Source organism: Kwoniella newhampshirensis, chromosome 6, assembly GCF_039105145.1.
Source record: "Kwoniella newhampshirensis strain CBS 13917 chromosome 6, whole genome shotgun sequence".
NCBI lineage: Eukaryota > Fungi > Basidiomycota > Tremellomycetes > Tremellales > Cryptococcaceae > Kwoniella > Kwoniella newhampshirensis.
In genome coordinates, this window is record NC_089960.1 from 256,455 (window position 1) to 273,036 (window position 16,582).

Genomic DNA, 16,582 nt, shown 5'->3' on the forward strand with positions numbered 1-16,582 from the left:
CATTTCCCTGCTGCCTTGCGTGGATTCTCTCGACCTACGCCTCCCTCGATTCCTGACTGAGCTTCTCCCATTCTGCACCGCTGCCTTGACTAGCACCGTTGGGGCTGGCAGCATCTCCACCGACAGGACTGGCATCGTCAATGTCGGCAACACTGGCTTGGGGCTGTGCGGGGATCGCACCGGCACTAGAGCGAGCGCCCGCACCGGACAGCTCGGAGGAGGAAAGGGATGTGATTTCGATAAGGAGGTTCCAGACGGGAGGAGGAACGACTTTTTGGTAGACTGAAGGCAAACAGCAAGACTTAGCAGAAGACACAGACAAATTCGCTCATCTTGAATGCAATCGGATCATGGATATGGATGCAATGGAAACCAAACTCACTGCCCAGCAACTCGAGAGGTTGAGGGTACACTCTCAAAGCCCTATAGAAGTGCGAGGCGGACTTGACGTGGTATTCGGAACCCATCGTCGCAAGCTTTTCGCCCTCGGCAACCTGTTCTTGGAAGTAAAGCTCTTGTTGTTCGGGAGACGCGGGGATGCCCTCAGCTTGGATCTCAGCGAGAGCTTGACGGAGGGCCTGACAACGATCAAGATCATCAGTCCTGCGTGTCAATCGGAGATGTGATGAAGCGATGACAAGTGATTGCATTGACGTATCGGTACGTACCTTGGAGTTACGCTCCTTCTCCTCTTTGGCTCTAGATTCAGCAGCAGCAGCCAGCTTCTTGTGTTGCTTCTCTATATCACCACAAAAGACAAAAGAGTCAGCATGCACAGATCCCGACGCCACACCCGAGAATTATGACGCAAAGATCAAGACTCACTGAGACTCTTTCTGAAGTCTGCAGAGTTACGTCTCATATAATCAAAGTAGACCGCATATCCCAAGAAACCCGTGACGGCAACAGCGGCGGTGGCGCCTGCGACTCGAAGTGCTGGTGATGATGACATTGTGTTGTGGGGATGATGGGCCGATGCTGGAAAGCTAAGCTGTGTTATAGAATAATAAGAATGGCAAACGTCTACCAACATGCGATCAAAGCAAGAGTTCAAGAAGCAAGGATCAATGACGACCTGCCGAAATTTCCGTTCGTGGCGGCTATCACGACTCCCCAGACGATTTATCTATTCGGTGCTCCCATTTATGATCTCGGACGGAAGCAGAATGTTCGTCCACCCCAGAACAACACCAGCTTGGGTCGTGTAAAGGCATTGTCGATATTTGCTTCGAAGACACCCCCCACAAGACACCCTGGACTCACTTCTTGTTTCCTTCTTCCTTCTTGCTTCACATCGACTTCCTTCTGACTAGGACCGACAAACCACCGGATAAGCCATGTCGACCGCCTCGAGGGGAGCTTATGTCCCTCCTCACCTTCGAAATCGCACCGGACTTTCTTCTCCTTCAGCATCTTCCTCATCCTCACCCGATGGCGAGAGCAACAGCTCAAGAGCCTACAAGTCTGCCCCCACACGATCGACTCACTCCCGAACTCCATGGTCCCTTCCTACTCAACCGCTCTCCAGTAGCGATGGCTCGTCATCCTTCTCCAACAAACCGTCTTCCTATCCTTCAAAAAGATCAGCCTCTACAAATGGACATGCTCAACGGACGAGCCACGGTAGAATTGGGGGTGGACCTGCTTCCTCACCTTCGCTCTATATATTCGGAGATAGCTTCGTCGGACCAATGAAACTTCTGAGTGATGAGTGTGTACAAATCAAGACATTCAAGGGTTCCTCAGCGAAGGTATGTCGGATTGGAGTAGTCAGAAGTCCGAGGTCCAAGGCTAATGAGATGCTCCGTGGTTCTTGTTTTTACTAGGGACTAAACAATCCGAAGTCGATCAAGCAAGTATCCAAAGAACTTGTACCGATACTCGATCATCTACTTGCGCCTCCGCCCTATGCCTATGTACCGTCTTCGGGGAGATGGGCTTTGCTCGTCTTTGGAAATGTGAGCTGTCGGATGTCTTTGAGCGTCCACACGATGTTGACAGCTCAGTCAGGTCGACTTGCAAATAAACTACCTTTGGCAGTTGGCGAATAAGCCCCTTACAGAGGCTTCAATACCATCAATGTTTCCTGGTGAGAAATACAACAGCAATAATGACGGAGAAGAAGGCGACTCATACGAGGTGAATGACCGACAGTCGACCGATGACTCGCCCACACCTCTGAACGTCCTTGCTACGGCTACAGAGACGTCTGTCAAAGGTCCCGCACTCGGTCCCGAGCTCTTTGTCAAAGTCGTAGTCGACGCTTATACTTCCTGGCTGGAGCGAGAGATAATCAACGGACCGGTAGGAAAACGATTGGCTGAAGGAGCTGAGCAAAGACGGAATGAAAGCTCGACCACCTCATCGTCCATACCACTGAGACGGCGCCCCCCACCTTCGAAAGTGTTGATAGCTGCGGCGTTGCCGCCATTGATCGAGGATGAGATGCTACCTCGTATACCGGAAAAATACGTGGATAGATTGGAGGAAGACCACGAGAAGGCTCAAAGAGCTTTGGATCGAACTTCGGGAGAAGGCCGATCTAGAACTCCATGGGCGGCGAAGGGCACGCAAAGCAAGGAGATGTCGGAGACAGACGATCACATTGAGGTGGGATTATCGACACTGTCCGTGTCGGATGAACCTGTTCCACCATCTCCCGTCTCTCTCTCTTCGGTATCTTCCGATGTTTCGATAACGGTCGAATCTCATCCGAGCGTCGAAACATCAACCCATTCCATGACAACAGCAGTGTCCTCCACTCCGACTTCTGCCGGTAATACGAAAACCCCGATAACAGACCTTCTCATTCACTCTCCCCCGCTCTGCACCCTTCCGGTCAGGGTTCAAATGACAAACAATTACAACGCCGCTTTGAAATCGTTTTGCGAGAAGTTTCCCGATGTCCTCGGTTTCGTCGATATTTCCGAGTCGATGCACACAGGATCGGAAGCGCCGTCAGTCCATGGGGAGGTAGATCGCAACGTCTGGGCATGTCCTGTGGATCCAACGAACGTTCATCCGCTCTGGGAACCGACTTTGCCGTTGTGGATGAAAGCGTTAGGAGAGCAGGGTGTGCCTACCTCAGAGTGGAGGATCAGTGAAGATGCGGAAGAGACTTTCAGAGCTTATGAGATTGATAAGAGACGGCGGACGGAAAAGAGGAAGGGGGGCAGTGGTGAAGAAGGTGTTGAGGAGAGAATCAAGCTGAGGGATGAGTAGTGGTGGGTGAGACTATTACAGAAGATTATGGGGGGAAGGTGGGTTCGCCAATCTAGAAGTATCAGAAAATGTCCAAGCATTATGTGACAGTCCGAAAGACCAAAATCACCTAGGATTGTTAGATGTCGTGTTGTCAAATTACCTGTTGCATGTTGAGCAAAGCTCCGATGTATCACAATACGAGTACCGTTACAGAGTTCAGATCAGCGATTGTACTTTGTGTCTCGAGATGTAAGCTGTGGGCTTGAGAAGTGGATCAAGTTCCGTTGAACATCGCATGTCACAGTGGTCTCAGGGTAGCGGTAAGCAAGGATTTCCAGATAGATAGGCCGGATGGGTGATGGACGATGACGATGCATGATTTGCGGCTGATACACAACTTTCCGAACGATGATCATCCTCTGCTTCGCATCGAGATGACTTGTTGTACCTTTGTTCTGACCTGCGGGAGTAAAGGGAAGGAGTTAGCGATAGTTCGATCTCGACCAGAAAGCAGTTTGTCCAGTCCCGGTTGCCCCTTCGTCCTGCTGCCGCTTTTAGTTGACCCGTCCTCATCTCACGTATCTGATCACTCCTTCGATTATAATTCTTTTCCACGACCGCGAGTGTGGAGGAGGTTTCTCCCGACAGCGAGCGGTCCCACGTTGCTGACTGGGAACTATCCCCTGGACCCTCACTCGAATACGGATAACACGACCGACCGATCGCAGGGACTACGCCTTGAATTTTCGATCTTGAAAAAAATCACTCACCATCTCCTTGAACCTCCTCCTATGTCTCTCGCTCAACAATCTCCTCCTTCTTACACTCGGTTTCTCATAGAATTCACCCAATCTCAACTCCTTCTTCATATTACTGTTCCTCAACAAACCCCCCAATCGCTTATAAGCCGAGATGAACTCTCCTCCTCTCGGGACGAGGATCGATCGTCCGCTATAGGTCGTCATCGGATATCCTAACGAGTTGCGAGCGGATGCTTCGATCCACCATGATTCGGCGTTGGGGTCGGAAGAAGACAATGAAGACTGGCTCCCGTTTCCGGAAGAAGAGGAGGAGGACGCTGGGGGGATCTCGAATCGTAAGGATGATAGAGCGGATTCCTTACCGCTCGAATTCGAGGTGGAGGTCGGAGTCGAGGAAGAGGAAGGGAAAAGAGATGATGAAGTAGGTGGTGAAGGAGGAAGGGTCGAGTTGTATCGCAAGGAAGAGGGGACGAAGGAGGGAGCGGCAAGGACCACTCGAGAGGTCGAGGCGACTGTAGAGGTCGTACTTGCCCTCAGGGCAGATCGGAACAGCATCAACATGATGAGCTGCTCGAGCTGTGTGTTGGGTATGCTATGGTCAGATGAGAAGGTTGCAGTAAAAAGTGAGATTCAACAAAGTCGACCGAATGACCTATGAATGGTCGTCGACTTGTTGGGATAAATTGATCAAAATGGGATTCACCGATATTCAGGTCGGTGGAGGATGTTCAGTCGTGGTTGCCGCTCGTGATTGTCTTTTCGACGTGTTCCAATCTCAACCTCAGCTTTCGCAACTAATGTCGACACCTCACTCGTCCTCGCCCCGACAAGATGCTGCTCAGCTCGTTGAAGCTACTTCTGCTCACTCCGATATATGCAGCGGCTATCTCTTCAGACTCGTTCCATGAGTCGCTCACGCTGCATCCTCTGCCAGATGGCAAGCTCTCGGTACTGTTCGAGTTCACGACGTATTTCACTGCTGCGAATCCGTCATCCCAGATACGTGAGTGCTCAGCTACCTGTAGTTTCGTCGTCCCAAAGATACGAACAGCTAAAGTCACAACTGCATCTTCCTCTCTTCCACTCGGATCTCTGTCTCACAGCCCAATCACATCACTCCCTAACACCGCCTTCCCTGCTTCTGCCCTTACAGCAGAACAACGTATCCGAACTCACAATCTCCTTTGTCGCTGGTCGATGGGACCAGTCTCGGTCTTCCGAATCTGGCCCATTACATCACGAGTCGGGAGGAGGGGGCGGAGAGGTGCGCGGATGGCTGAGAGATGATATGGACGGACGGAAGAGTAGCTCCGAGAGGTGGAAAAGTGTCACTCATGCTCTCGGAGGTTTGTTCTGTGCTGGTCTGGGACCAAATGATGCGGGCGAAAACGTGATGACATTCGGAGAGATCTATCCTTCTGTCAAAGGAGATCGTGCTAGTGAGCTGCCCGCAACCCTCTTGGAGCGGGGAAAATCAGGTCAGCTCACAGATCCATATAGACCTAACGCACTATCTCCTCGCACACCCACACCACCATCTCTGCACCGAGAACCTTACACCTTTTCTCTCTCTCTTACCCTCCAAAGGGTTATCAGGTCTCTCGTCTCTCCTCGCTCAACCGGGCATCATATTCTCGTGGGGTTTCAAGACCGAAGGAATAGAAGTGATCATGCCTTCTTCGGATCAGCCTCAAGGTAGATGGAAAGGATGGTGGGAAGGTGTTGTAGACCTTGTGCCAGAACGTGGAACGGCTAAAAGGGACTTCTCGACCGAACAGTTGTTCAAGAGACATCTACCGAGGGTGTTCCCGGAAGCGGAAAGCTCTGTGATCAGAGTGATCAAGCCTCAAGTCGGAGGTGGACATCTTCGACTCGAACCGACTGGAAGATCGAAAGAGCAGTGGGTGGATGGGGAATTGAGGGAAGTGATAGAGTGGGATTTGTTGGCTGAGACCGCGTCGCTGAGCGGAAAGTATATCAGAGCGACGTGGGAGATTGAAAGCGAGTTCAAATATCGTACGTCAACGCATTGTCTTCCGCCCTTCCGTTCGGCAGTCGCTTTGCGCTAACACGGCTCTCTCGGCAGCTCGCATCTTCGCGAAACCCCCCATCACGATATCTCGAACAATCATCAATCCGCTTGCCTCGGACGGCACACTCCAGATCAAGATCACGAACAATGGTGCGGATGCCCGGGAAGCCTTATACAGCGAAATATGGCCCTGGTGGGTGAAGGGCTGGATGAGCGAGATCAACGTACAGATAGAGGGCAAGGGGGACAAGCGCAGGTGTCATACTTGTTATTGTATCGTTTGTCGACTGACGTGTTCGCGCAGCCGAATTGTTAAGCGATATCGAGTTTCACCCTTCGACACCGCCCAAGGTTTCAACCACGACTTTACATCTTTCCCTCACTTTACCGCAGAGATCTACAATAATCCTCACCATCCCCTTCACTAAGCTCACTCTGAAATATACCGAGCATCGACCCGATGCTGAGAGGGGCGTGGAGATTCCTTCGGGTGTTCTCACACTCCTGGATGTGGCAGTGCAGTCCGAACCAAAACAAACAGAAGCAAAGGAGCAGTCCCGAAGCGATGCAGCAAATTCTGGACGAAGGAGGATATACACTGACAGAATTCTGTTGGATGTGCCAACACCCGACTTCTCGATGCCTTACAACGTGATCATCATGAGCTCGACGGTCATGGCCGTGTTCTTCGGATTGATGCACGGTGGTCTAACACGGATGTGGGGCTGGGTTGAGGTGCCGAAGCAGGCGGGGATCAACAGTCAGCCTCAGCTGACGGAGTCAGAGGTAGTCGACGAGAAAGACGGTTTGGAGTCGTTGTAGAAGGTAGAAGGCATAGGTATGTATACAAAGCGTGTATCGTCGGAATCTGCGATGTAGAGCATCGACGTTGTAGTCGCAGCTCTCATTTGCTCCTATGTTCTGCTGTGCCCCCATTACAATCATTGCTTGGAGGAGACGCTCGCAAGAAGCCACTCGCCCTAAACAATCCGAGGGTGTCTTCCGAGTGATCGTGAAACCGCTCCGCACTCCGATCCATTCCTAGATCTCTGCCGAGGGTTGGACCATTCGGATATGCATGGCTTTCCAGATTGCGCTACAACAATAACCCGTGAACATGTGTCAAGGCGATAATAAGCCTTCACCACGACGGTGGATATCATCGTCACAAGCTGAAGCGCCACATGAGACTGAGGAGCCACAATCAAAGGATTTCTGACCTCCACACTTGTCTTCTTGTTTTCCAAGGCCGAAACTTTTTCTTCTCATGCCACGGACGATCGGATTCGACGGATTCCTTCTCCGCGGTATGTGAAGGCAGTCTCTCACCATCTCATCATAATCCAGCAAGGCGGAAGCGCTATTGGAGCAAGCGTGCGAGTAGTAGTAGCAGTAGTAGTGGTGTAGTTTTGTCCCCCTCTGCCGAATGTGACTTTTCTTTGTTCTTGGAAAACAATGTGGTACAAATGAATCTTGGAAAACAAGCCTGCAGTGTTTTCCAATCCTCGCAGCGGCATTGACCGTTCTTCACCAAACGTGTTTTTTCCAATTTTTCACAATCACTGGGGGCATCTTTTTTCTCCTCTCCCTTTCGCCAGCTGATACAGAGAAACGACACCCTGTACATAGATAACGCACAACGCACACACGAGAAACCCCTTAGACCCCGTTCTCATTCCCGAATAAGAGAGAGAGAGAGAGCAACCACCTCGTGTGTTTGCCCCTTTCACTTTCCCGTTAAATCGACAATTCACTCATGCGCAACATTCGACCAACAAAAGGTCATCTTCATCAATCTCTTGGAAGAATACCAACTCCTCTTAACACAAGATCACTCCTGCTACCGACCACCACCACCACCGGTGCTATCAGATCGATCTCATCTTCCTCTTCTTCCCCTGCATACTCGAGACCTCCCCCTGCCCTCAACCTACACGCCGTTGTACCCCAAAGGACTTTTTCCGTCTCCTCACAAGTAGAGAAAGCAAAGATGTCGTCTTCTGATGTCGAGATGGGTGAGGCTGGAAAGGCAAAGATCATCGATGGAACTGCCATCGCCAAGTACGTCTTGTGCTCTACTCATCATGATACATACCGAACAACGTGACTGACTCTTTTCTGCCTTGAATCCAGGCAAATCCGAACCTCCATCTCCGAGGCTATTGCTCAATTGCAGTCCACCAACCCAACCTTCCACGCTCCTCACCTCGTCATCTTCCAACTCGGTTCGAACCCCGCTTCAGCCACTTATATCCGCATGAAGCTCAAGGCCGCCGAAGAGAGCGGCATGACCGTCGAGCACATCCAGATCCCTTCCGATGAAGAGTCTGGCGCCCCCGCCGGTACCGGTACCAAGCGACTCCTCGAAGCCGTCAAGAAGGCCAACCAAGACGAGAAGGTCTCCGGTGTTCTCGTTCAGCTCCCTCTCGAGGGTGCTGGAAAGACTGAGGAGAAGGAGGTCGTCGATTCGGTCGACGTTAGCAAAGATGTCGATGGATTTCATCCTGAGAACATCGGTCTTCTCAGCAGTCGAATCGGTGAACCGTACTTTACCCCTTGTACCCCAGCTGGAGCGATCAAGCTCATCGAATCTACCGGTTTCGACCTTCGTGGATCAAACGTCGTCGTCCTTGGTCGATCAGATATCGTCGGTACTCCCGTTTGCGCTCTGCTCAGGAAGAAGGATGCGACAGTCACCCAATGTCACTCGAGGACCAAGAACCTAAAGGAGATCGTCGCTACTGCCGATGTCGTCGTGGCCGCTATCGGTCAAGCCGAGTTCGTCAAGGGTGATTGGCTCAAACCCGGTGCTGTCGTCATCGACGTTGGTACCAACTACATCCCTGATGCTAGCAAGAAGTCCGGTCAACGATTGGTCGGTGATGTCGAGTTTGAATCCGCTTCAAAGGTCGCCTCATTCGTCACCCCCGTCCCCGGTGGTGTGGGTCCCATGACCGTCGCGATGCTCATGAACAACACCTTCGAGGCTGCCAAGCGAGCATGGACTGTTCGACGAGCCAAGCAGCTCGTTCCCCTCCCTCTCGAGATCTTGGAGAAGGTTCCCTCCGATATCGAGATTGCCGTCGCTCAGACTCCCAAGCCCGTCGCTCTCATCGCCGAAGAGATCGGTGTTCACCCGGACGAGGTCGAGTCTTATGGTCGATACAAGGCCAAGATCGAGCTCAGCGTCCTCGAGCGACTCAAGGACAGACTGGACGGCAAGTACATCGTCGTCGCCGGCATTACCCCTACACCTCTCGGTGAGGGTAAATCCACCACCACCATCGGTCTCGCTCAAGCTCTTGGTGCCCATCTTCACAAGACTGCTATCGCTTGTGTCCGACAGCCTTCTCAAGGACCCACTTTCGGTGTAAAGGGTGGTGCCGCTGGTGGAGGTTACTCCCAGGTCATCCCTATGACCGAGTTCAACCTTCACTTGACCGGTGATATCCACGCTGTCACCGCTGCCAACAACTTGCTCGCTGCTGCTATCGACGCCAGGATATTCCACGAGGCGACTCAGTCTGACAAGGGTCTCTTCAACCGACTCTGTCCTCCTAAGAAGGGCGTCAGGACCTTCTCCAAACCCATGCTTGCTCGATTGCACAAGCTCGGCATCGACAAGACCAACCCCAACGATCTGACCGAGGAGGAAGCTGCCAAGTTTGCCCGTCTTGACATCGACCCTTCCACCTTGACCTGGAACCGTGTGCTCGACACCAACGACCGATACCTTCGACAGATCACCGTCGGTCAGGCTCCCACCGAGAAGGGTCTTGAGAGGAAGACCGCCTTCGACATCGCCGTTGCTTCCGAATGTATGGCTGTTCTGGCTCTCAGCAAGGACCTCGCCGACATGCGAGCTCGTCTCGGTCGAATGGTTGTCGCTTCAAGCAAGGCTGGCGACCCCGTCACTGCTGAGGACATTGGTTGTGCCGGTGCGATGGCTGTTCTTATGAAGGACGCGATAAAGCCCACCATCATGCAAACCCTTGAAGGTACCCCTGTCTTCGTTCACGCTGGTCCCTTCGCCAACATCGCCCACGGTAACTCTTCCATCATTGCCGACCGGATCGCGCTCAAGCTCGCTGGTATCGAGCAAGGTGACGATGTCAACCGAAATGGTTATGTTATTACTGAAGCTGGTTTCGGTGCCGATATCGGTATGGAAAAGTTCTGTAACATCAAGACTCGTGTCTCAGGTCTCCAACCCAACGCCGTCGTTCTTGTCGCTACCATCCGAGCTCTCAAGATGCACGGTGGTGGTCCCGCCGTCACCCCTGGTAAACCTCTCGACGCGGTCTACACTGCTGAGAACCTCGACTTGCTCGAGAAGGGTTGTGCGAACTTGGGTAAACACATCGAGAACGCCAAGAAGTTCGGTTTGAAGGTTGTTGTCGCCATCAACCAGTTCAGTAACGACACTGAAGCCGAGATGGCTCTCGTCCAGAAATACGCTCTCAGCGTCGGAGCCGACTACGCCGTGCCGGCCAACCACTGGGCCAAGGGTGGAGAAGGTGCTGTCGAACTTGCTAAAGCGGTCATTGACGCCTGTGCGGAACCGTCCAAATTCAAGTTCCTCTACGACCTCAACCAACCTCTTGTCAACAAGATAGAGATCATCGCCAAGGAGATGTACGGCGCGGACGGTATCAAACTGTCAGCCGAAGCTGAAGCGGAGATTGAACGATATGAGAAGCAGGGTTACGGCGGTCTGCCCATCTGTATGGCCAAGACTGCTCTTTCGCTCTCGGACGATCCTAGCAAGAAGGGTGTCCCTACCGGGTTCACATTACCCATCACCAACGTGAGGCTGAGTGCTGGTGCAAGTTTCGTCTACCCCTTGGTTGGTGATATGAGCACTATGCCAGGTCTCACCACCCGACCCGGTTTCTACGATATCGACCTCAACCCCGAGACTGGAGATATTGAGGGTCTGTTCTAAGCGACGACGACTGAGTCGGAGTCTCAGGGGTACAGCACGGTATGAACAGGAGTAGGAAGACTTGTGGAGGAGAGGATATATACCCACTTTATTTTTTTGGCATTCAATCGGATTCAACATTCATTATATTCCACAATCACACACATTCAAACCATCATCAACCACAAGATATCAGCATGTACATAGATTATACAGAATCACCAAAAAATTCTACCTTCTTCTTTAGATCGTAGAGTAGAATAAGATAGACATGCACGCCTCAACGGCTCTTTACAAAAACAAACATATGGTGGTAGATTCGAGTCTGGATGCTTTCAACTGTTTGAATGCGAGTTGCGAGTGATTGTTGATTGTGTGATGATTCTCCGAGACATGCCATACAAGCGGAGGCCTTTGACGAGACGAGCCTTATTATAGGGGATCTTTCGACGAAAAATGGCTTGTCAACGCGATTGCCTAAACTCACAAAAGTCTGTCCGATATCAGTCGGCGATACACATGAGACCCATGCATTTCAACATCTCTGTATATCACAGATCACGACCTAAACTTCTGTCTTCCTTCATGGGCATCATCATCAATATCCTATGTACAACACATCAACCACCGCTTCGACCTTCCGGGACGATATCGTCTACTGCTTGGAAACCTCCAAGATGACACGACCTGCGATCTTGCCTGCCTCGAGGTCTTCGTAGACGCTGTGGGAAATCGCGTTGGTCGATGTATCAGTACATGTCATAGGTAACGAGTGTGACTTGGAACTCACGACTTGAGAGCATCCAGACCCTTCTGCTCGTAGATGACCTTGACCTTGCCCGCGGCGGCAATGTCCAAGGACTCGATGGCATCCTGTCTGGTGCCGACATAGCTTCCTTGGATCCGGATGGACTTGAAGACCGTCCAGAAGACGTTGGCGCCCATCTCCGCATCGGGCATACCGACACAGACGAGCGTCCCTCCCTTTCGGAGATAAGAGATGGCTTGCGTGTAACCTGTCTGACTTGCCGCAGTGACGAGAGCGGCATGAGGGCCCAGTCCATCCGAAGCGGCTTGTATGTCGGCGACGATGTCTTTCGAAGTCTTGAAATCGATCCAGACATCTGCGCCGAGCGACTTGACGAGCTTTTCCTTGGCCGCACCGGTATCGATCGCGATGACCTTGAGTCCCATGGCCTTGGCATATTGGACGGCGAGGTGTCCGAGACCGCCACCGGCGCCGGGCAAGGCGACCCAGTCGCCGACCTTGGTGTTGGACACCTTGAGCGCCTTGTACGTGGTCACTCCCGCACAGAGGATCGAGGCCGCAGCGGCAGACTCGAGGTTCGCAGGGATGGGAGTGACGTGGTTGGTGTAGGAAACGACGTATTCGGAGAAGGTACCGTCGACAGTGTATCCGGAAAGCTTGACTTCGGGACAGTCTGTTGCAGCGAGTAGTAGAGATGACGTTAGCAAAAAGATTTAAGCTTATTTGACGGTATGACAAGCGGAGGGGGAGCCAGGTGAAAATGAGATTCGATCGGTCGACGATGGACCATTTTTGCATAAAAGTACGAGGGGATGCACTCACTCATCTCGAAGCCTCTTCGACAGAACTCGCAGTTGAGACAACTGTCTGCCATCCACTTGATTCCGACTCGATCACCGAGCTTGACCGGAGAGTTGGGCGTGTTCTCCCCGATGGCGACGATGGTTCCGACACCTTCATGACCACCGATCAGGGGGTGGACCGATGGCACTGGCCAATCGCCCTCTTTCGCATGGAGATCGGTGTGACAGACACCGGTGTGAGAGATGTGGACGAGACACTCGCCGGGTTTGAGATCGGCAGCCTGTTTGACGGGATGGGATTTCTCGATCTCGAGTGGTGCGCCGAGTTCCTTGACGACGGCGGCCGTCTGCGTCTTTGGGATGGTGAAGCCTTCGAGTGTCGACATGATTGGTCTTGTGGTGTGGATGTTTCGTTTGTAATTGTGACTGTGACTGAGAGAAGGGGGGTGGGTGCTGGTGGTCGCGGTTAATATACGTGTTGATCTCGGAATTAGACGGGTGGTGGTGTTGAGGAGGATGCCGGTGGTAGACCGTTTGAATAGCAGCATGGTCATGTGGAGTGGGAAATCAAAAACGGAGCCCGGTTGATGTGGGTTGATTTCTATAAGCGGAAGGATGCGGAGTATCTATCCCCTCCAATCCGATCAATCGCTCGCTTGCTTTGCGGAGGTACTCGTATGCGCACAACAAAGGTACAATCGTTCGTTTGCCGCTACGAGTACTGTAAAATATCACGGGCCGGAACGCTCAGTGTGATGTGGATGCTGTTTTGTCTTGGCCAAAAGGAAAAAACAAGTAAGGGGACATGAAGCGAGGGGGATACGAGTTCGTTGTTTGCAACTCAACCTCGGCCCCTCTGGCTGATCAACCCGCTGCTTATATATCATGTCATGTGGGCTACTGGCACTGCATCGAAAGATGATCTGAGCGACTTCCGCATATAGCACCCATCCCTCGCACCACCGTCGAATTGGTTATCGTCGACAAATCAAATAAATAACTTATCCTTTGTGAGCCCCTCTCTCTATCCTCCGCGTTCGGTGGTTGAAGGCGATTTCGTTCAGGGTCGAGGAATGTGAAGCTTGTCTTGATTTGTAGTAGTGAGTGGTAGTTGTTTTCATTTGATACCGCTTTGTGCAGTAGAGTAGTCAACTTGACTATTTGTATTGGGACCCTGCTCAGGAACCGTGATATCACTTTTCCGATAACGGCCGCCGCATAGTTAACTGTACAACCACAAACTCTATCATGATCCCACCTGATGATCATCCGAACAATTCCGGCCGTACCACCTCTCTCATCTCTCATTCCGGTTACTATCTGATACGACCGGTCGAGCAGTGTCCTCACCGTGATCACATCCGGTCTGCACCATATCACCACTTGTACTGTCAGGTGACACAATGATTAGGAACAGACTTGTTCCGAGACGATGATAGACCCGGACGGGATCATCCCCACGTGGATGAACAGATGAGGAAAAAGAATCGTGACGTGGAAGACAAGGAGATCTCGTTCTTTTCGTCAAAGAAGTTGTCATGGTCGAAGCACTACTATCATTTCGAAGTTGTGATTCACACGAATATCACTCTCACATGCTGCTCCAGATGACCTCCATCTTGCGTTGGGTCCCAACAAGTCTCGTCAGCTCCGCACTGAGATGCACTCGGACATATAGCACGCATGTCGACGTCAAGGGCAAAGGCAAGGCAACTACCACAGCAGCAGCAGAGGACGGAGAATGGGAAACGGTCATCGGTCTCGAGATTCATGCTCAACTCAAGACAGGAAGGAAGCTGTTCTCTCGTGAGCTGCCTGCGTTCTCCTGCTCATTCGAGTTCCGCGGAAGCTTCGAGTTCTGCGGAAGCTCATGCCACTCTCTGCGCCTGATTCGCTCGCAGCCGCCTCGACATCGTATGGAGATGTCCCCAACACCAATGTCAACTTGCACGACGCTGCGTTTCCGGGTACCCTGCCAGTAAGTCGAACCGGCCGTCCGAAGACAACAAAGAGCATCGCTTATGGGCTCCCGCACAGCAACTGGATCTCAATGCAGTCAGACTATCACTCATGACTGCGCTGGCTCTGAACTGCACCATAGTCTGTCCCTTCATCCTCATCAACTTCAGCTCAATTTGACTGACCGTCATATGGACATGCTGGTACAGAATCCTCGATCGACATTCGATCGAAAACATTACTTCTACCACGATATACCGGCGTCGTACCAAATAACGCAACACTACAGTGAGCCGCCACCCACCAAGTAAGTTTGAAATAAGCTGATGCCCTTGTGAAACACTTTTCAGATCCCCTCGCTCGGAATGGCAGGATACAAATAGACAAAGGCGATAATGGGTCCTCGCGGATATTTGAGGTCGGGATACATCAACTCCAGATCGAACAGGTCAGCTGACTCATCTTTAGGCGATTGCTAGTGCGACGTGAAGCTGATATCCACTTTGAATTAATGGTGACAGGACACAGCCAAGTCTCAGACGGTCGGGAGTTCGGTGCTTGTGGATTTGAATCGAGCAGGAACAGGACTGATGGAGATTGTGACCGAGCCGGATATACGAAGTGCTGAAGAAGCAGGAGCATTTGTGAAGAAGCTGCAAGGGTTACTCAGAAGAGTGGGATCGGCGGACGGGGATATGGAGAAGGTGAATCTGTACGGGATCGCCTCTTGGCCACCAATGACGAATCGGAATCATTACTGATACGTTATGCTGTCGCACAGGGAAATCTCAGAGTGGACGTCAACGTTTCCGTACACAAGCGTGGCTCGCCGTTCGGTACCAGATGTGAAATCAAGAACATCAATTCGGTTCGATTCCTTCAAGCTGCCATAGGTTGGTTCATTGACCCGCCCCCTCCTAGCCCACTCTTGATTTCCCCTCTCCTGGACGACACTCGAAGCCTTGTTTCTCTTTCTAGAATGCTGATATATCATGTTCTCAGAGTCGGAGCGACGTCGACATATCGAACATTATCTGAACACTGACACTCCGCTCGCGCAAGAGACCAGAGGTCTGAACGAGCTCACATTACAGACCTTCCCTCTTCGATCAAAAGAGGAAGCGACGGATTATCGATATATGCCAGACTCGAACCTTCCTGCGATGGTGATAGATCCTGTGTGTCTTCAGCCGGCAGTGTCCTCTCTGTAGAGACAACGAGCTGACCGTGATCTCCCTTTTTCCAGGCGTATCTGACAAAGCTGAGAGATCAGTTACCGGAAATGCCTTGGCAATCTGTCGAGAGGCTGATGACCGAGTATGGGGTGACCAAGAGAGATGTGGAGACGTTGTTGGGCCTGGACGAGTATGAAGCGAGGGGTGTGAAGTATTTTGAGGATGTCGTGGGAGGGAACAGGTCGGTGGCGAAGAGAGCGATGAACTGGTGAGTCGGACATGAAACGCCATGCAGTCCAAGTCATAAGGATCACACTTGGTGTCTGCATCGTGTAACTGAATGTCTGAAAGAAATGACACTGTGCTTCCCTTCGCCACGGAAGAGAAGATCATATATAGGCTCGGCTGACATCAGTCCGCGACAGGATCGTTCACGAGACTCTAGGTCAACTAGGCAAGCTCAACAAATCGTGGTCACCAACCATCATCCCTCCAGCACTCATGCGAGAACTCGTCGCTTCCATCGAAAACGGTGCCATCACAGGAACGACAGGCAAATCAATCGTGAAACATCTACTATCCCTCCCTTCATCCGTCGACCCTACAACGGAGCTCGACTCTGTACTGTCCCGATTGGGAATACACATCTCCCTCGATCCTTCCGCTTCTGATGACGATGGAGGAGAAGGATTGAGCGAGATGTGTCTGAAGGCCATGGGAAATCAGCCAAAGGCAGTGATCGATTATAAGAAGGGGAACGAGAAAGTGGTGATGCGTTTAGTAGGGGAGGTCATGAAGATCTCAGGAGGGAGAGCAGATGCTAGGAAAGCCAAGACTGTCTTGGAAGAGCTTTTGAAGGCGTAGATGGATTACTGGGGTGGTGTATCACCTTGCAATCATCGGAGTAGAACGTGGTCGGTGTGATCCATTGAGAAGCATTTGTACATTGTCGTTA

General features: G+C 51.8%; 7 protein-coding genes across 7 annotated transcripts; 4 read left to right on the forward strand and 3 right to left on the reverse strand.

Moving 5' to 3' along the window:
* Nucleotides 1-34: 34 nt before the first annotated feature.
* On the reverse strand, nt 35-952 carry IAR55_003290 (uncharacterized protein; the record flags this gene model as incomplete). The annotated part of the gene is made up of 4 exons (XM_066946397.1): nt 35-282; nt 383-578; nt 669-739; nt 826-952. 4 exons carry the CDS (start codon nt 950-952, stop codon nt 35-37), a joined length of 642 nt encoding a protein of 213 aa, XP_066802789.1.
* A 385-nt stretch (nt 953-1,337) lies between these two features.
* IAR55_003291 (uncharacterized protein) lies at nt 1,338-3,222 on the forward strand (the record flags this gene model as incomplete). The annotated part of the gene is made up of 3 exons (XM_066946398.1): nt 1,338-1,751; nt 1,827-1,958; nt 2,011-3,222. The coding sequence occupies 3 exons, from the start codon at nt 1,338-1,340 to the stop codon at nt 3,220-3,222; spliced, it is 1,758 nt and encodes a 585-aa protein (XP_066802790.1).
* A 394-nt stretch (nt 3,223-3,616) lies between these two features.
* Nucleotides 3,617-4,526, reverse strand: IAR55_003292 (ribosomal protein S21; the record flags this gene model as incomplete). The annotated part of the gene is made up of 2 exons (XM_066946399.1): nt 3,617-3,664; nt 3,975-4,526. The coding sequence occupies 2 exons, from the start codon at nt 4,524-4,526 to the stop codon at nt 3,617-3,619; spliced, it is 600 nt and encodes a 199-aa protein (XP_066802791.1).
* A 270-nt stretch (nt 4,527-4,796) lies between these two features.
* On the forward strand, nt 4,797-6,819 carry IAR55_003293 (uncharacterized protein; the record flags this gene model as incomplete). Its single annotated transcript, XM_066946400.1, has 5 exons — nt 4,797-4,968; nt 5,069-5,404; nt 5,466-5,981; nt 6,052-6,249; nt 6,302-6,819. 5 exons carry the CDS (start codon nt 4,797-4,799, stop codon nt 6,817-6,819), a joined length of 1,740 nt encoding a protein of 579 aa, XP_066802792.1.
* Nucleotides 6,820-7,753: 934 nt separating this feature from the next.
* On the forward strand, nt 7,754-10,942 carry IAR55_003294 (uncharacterized protein; the record flags this gene model as incomplete). Its single annotated transcript, XM_066946401.1, has 2 exons — nt 7,754-8,058; nt 8,131-10,942. The coding sequence occupies 2 exons, from the start codon at nt 7,754-7,756 to the stop codon at nt 10,940-10,942; spliced, it is 3,117 nt and encodes a 1,038-aa protein (XP_066802793.1).
* Nucleotides 10,943-11,576: 634 nt separating this feature from the next.
* On the reverse strand, nt 11,577-12,879 carry IAR55_003295 (uncharacterized protein; the record flags this gene model as incomplete). The annotated part of the gene is made up of 3 exons (XM_066946402.1): nt 11,577-11,643; nt 11,712-12,363; nt 12,513-12,879. 3 exons carry the CDS (start codon nt 12,877-12,879, stop codon nt 11,577-11,579), a joined length of 1,086 nt encoding a protein of 361 aa, XP_066802794.1.
* Nucleotides 12,880-14,100: 1,221 nt separating this feature from the next.
* On the forward strand, nt 14,101-16,491 carry IAR55_003296 (glutamyl-tRNA(Gln) amidotransferase subunit B, mitochondrial; the record flags this gene model as incomplete). Its single annotated transcript, XM_066946403.1, has 10 exons — nt 14,101-14,299; nt 14,395-14,471; nt 14,531-14,593; nt 14,662-14,740; nt 14,803-14,900; nt 14,974-15,156; nt 15,234-15,345; nt 15,455-15,630; nt 15,699-15,895; nt 16,053-16,491. 10 exons carry the CDS (start codon nt 14,101-14,103, stop codon nt 16,489-16,491), a joined length of 1,623 nt encoding a protein of 540 aa, XP_066802795.1.
* Between the last annotated feature and the right edge of the window lie 91 nt (nt 16,492-16,582).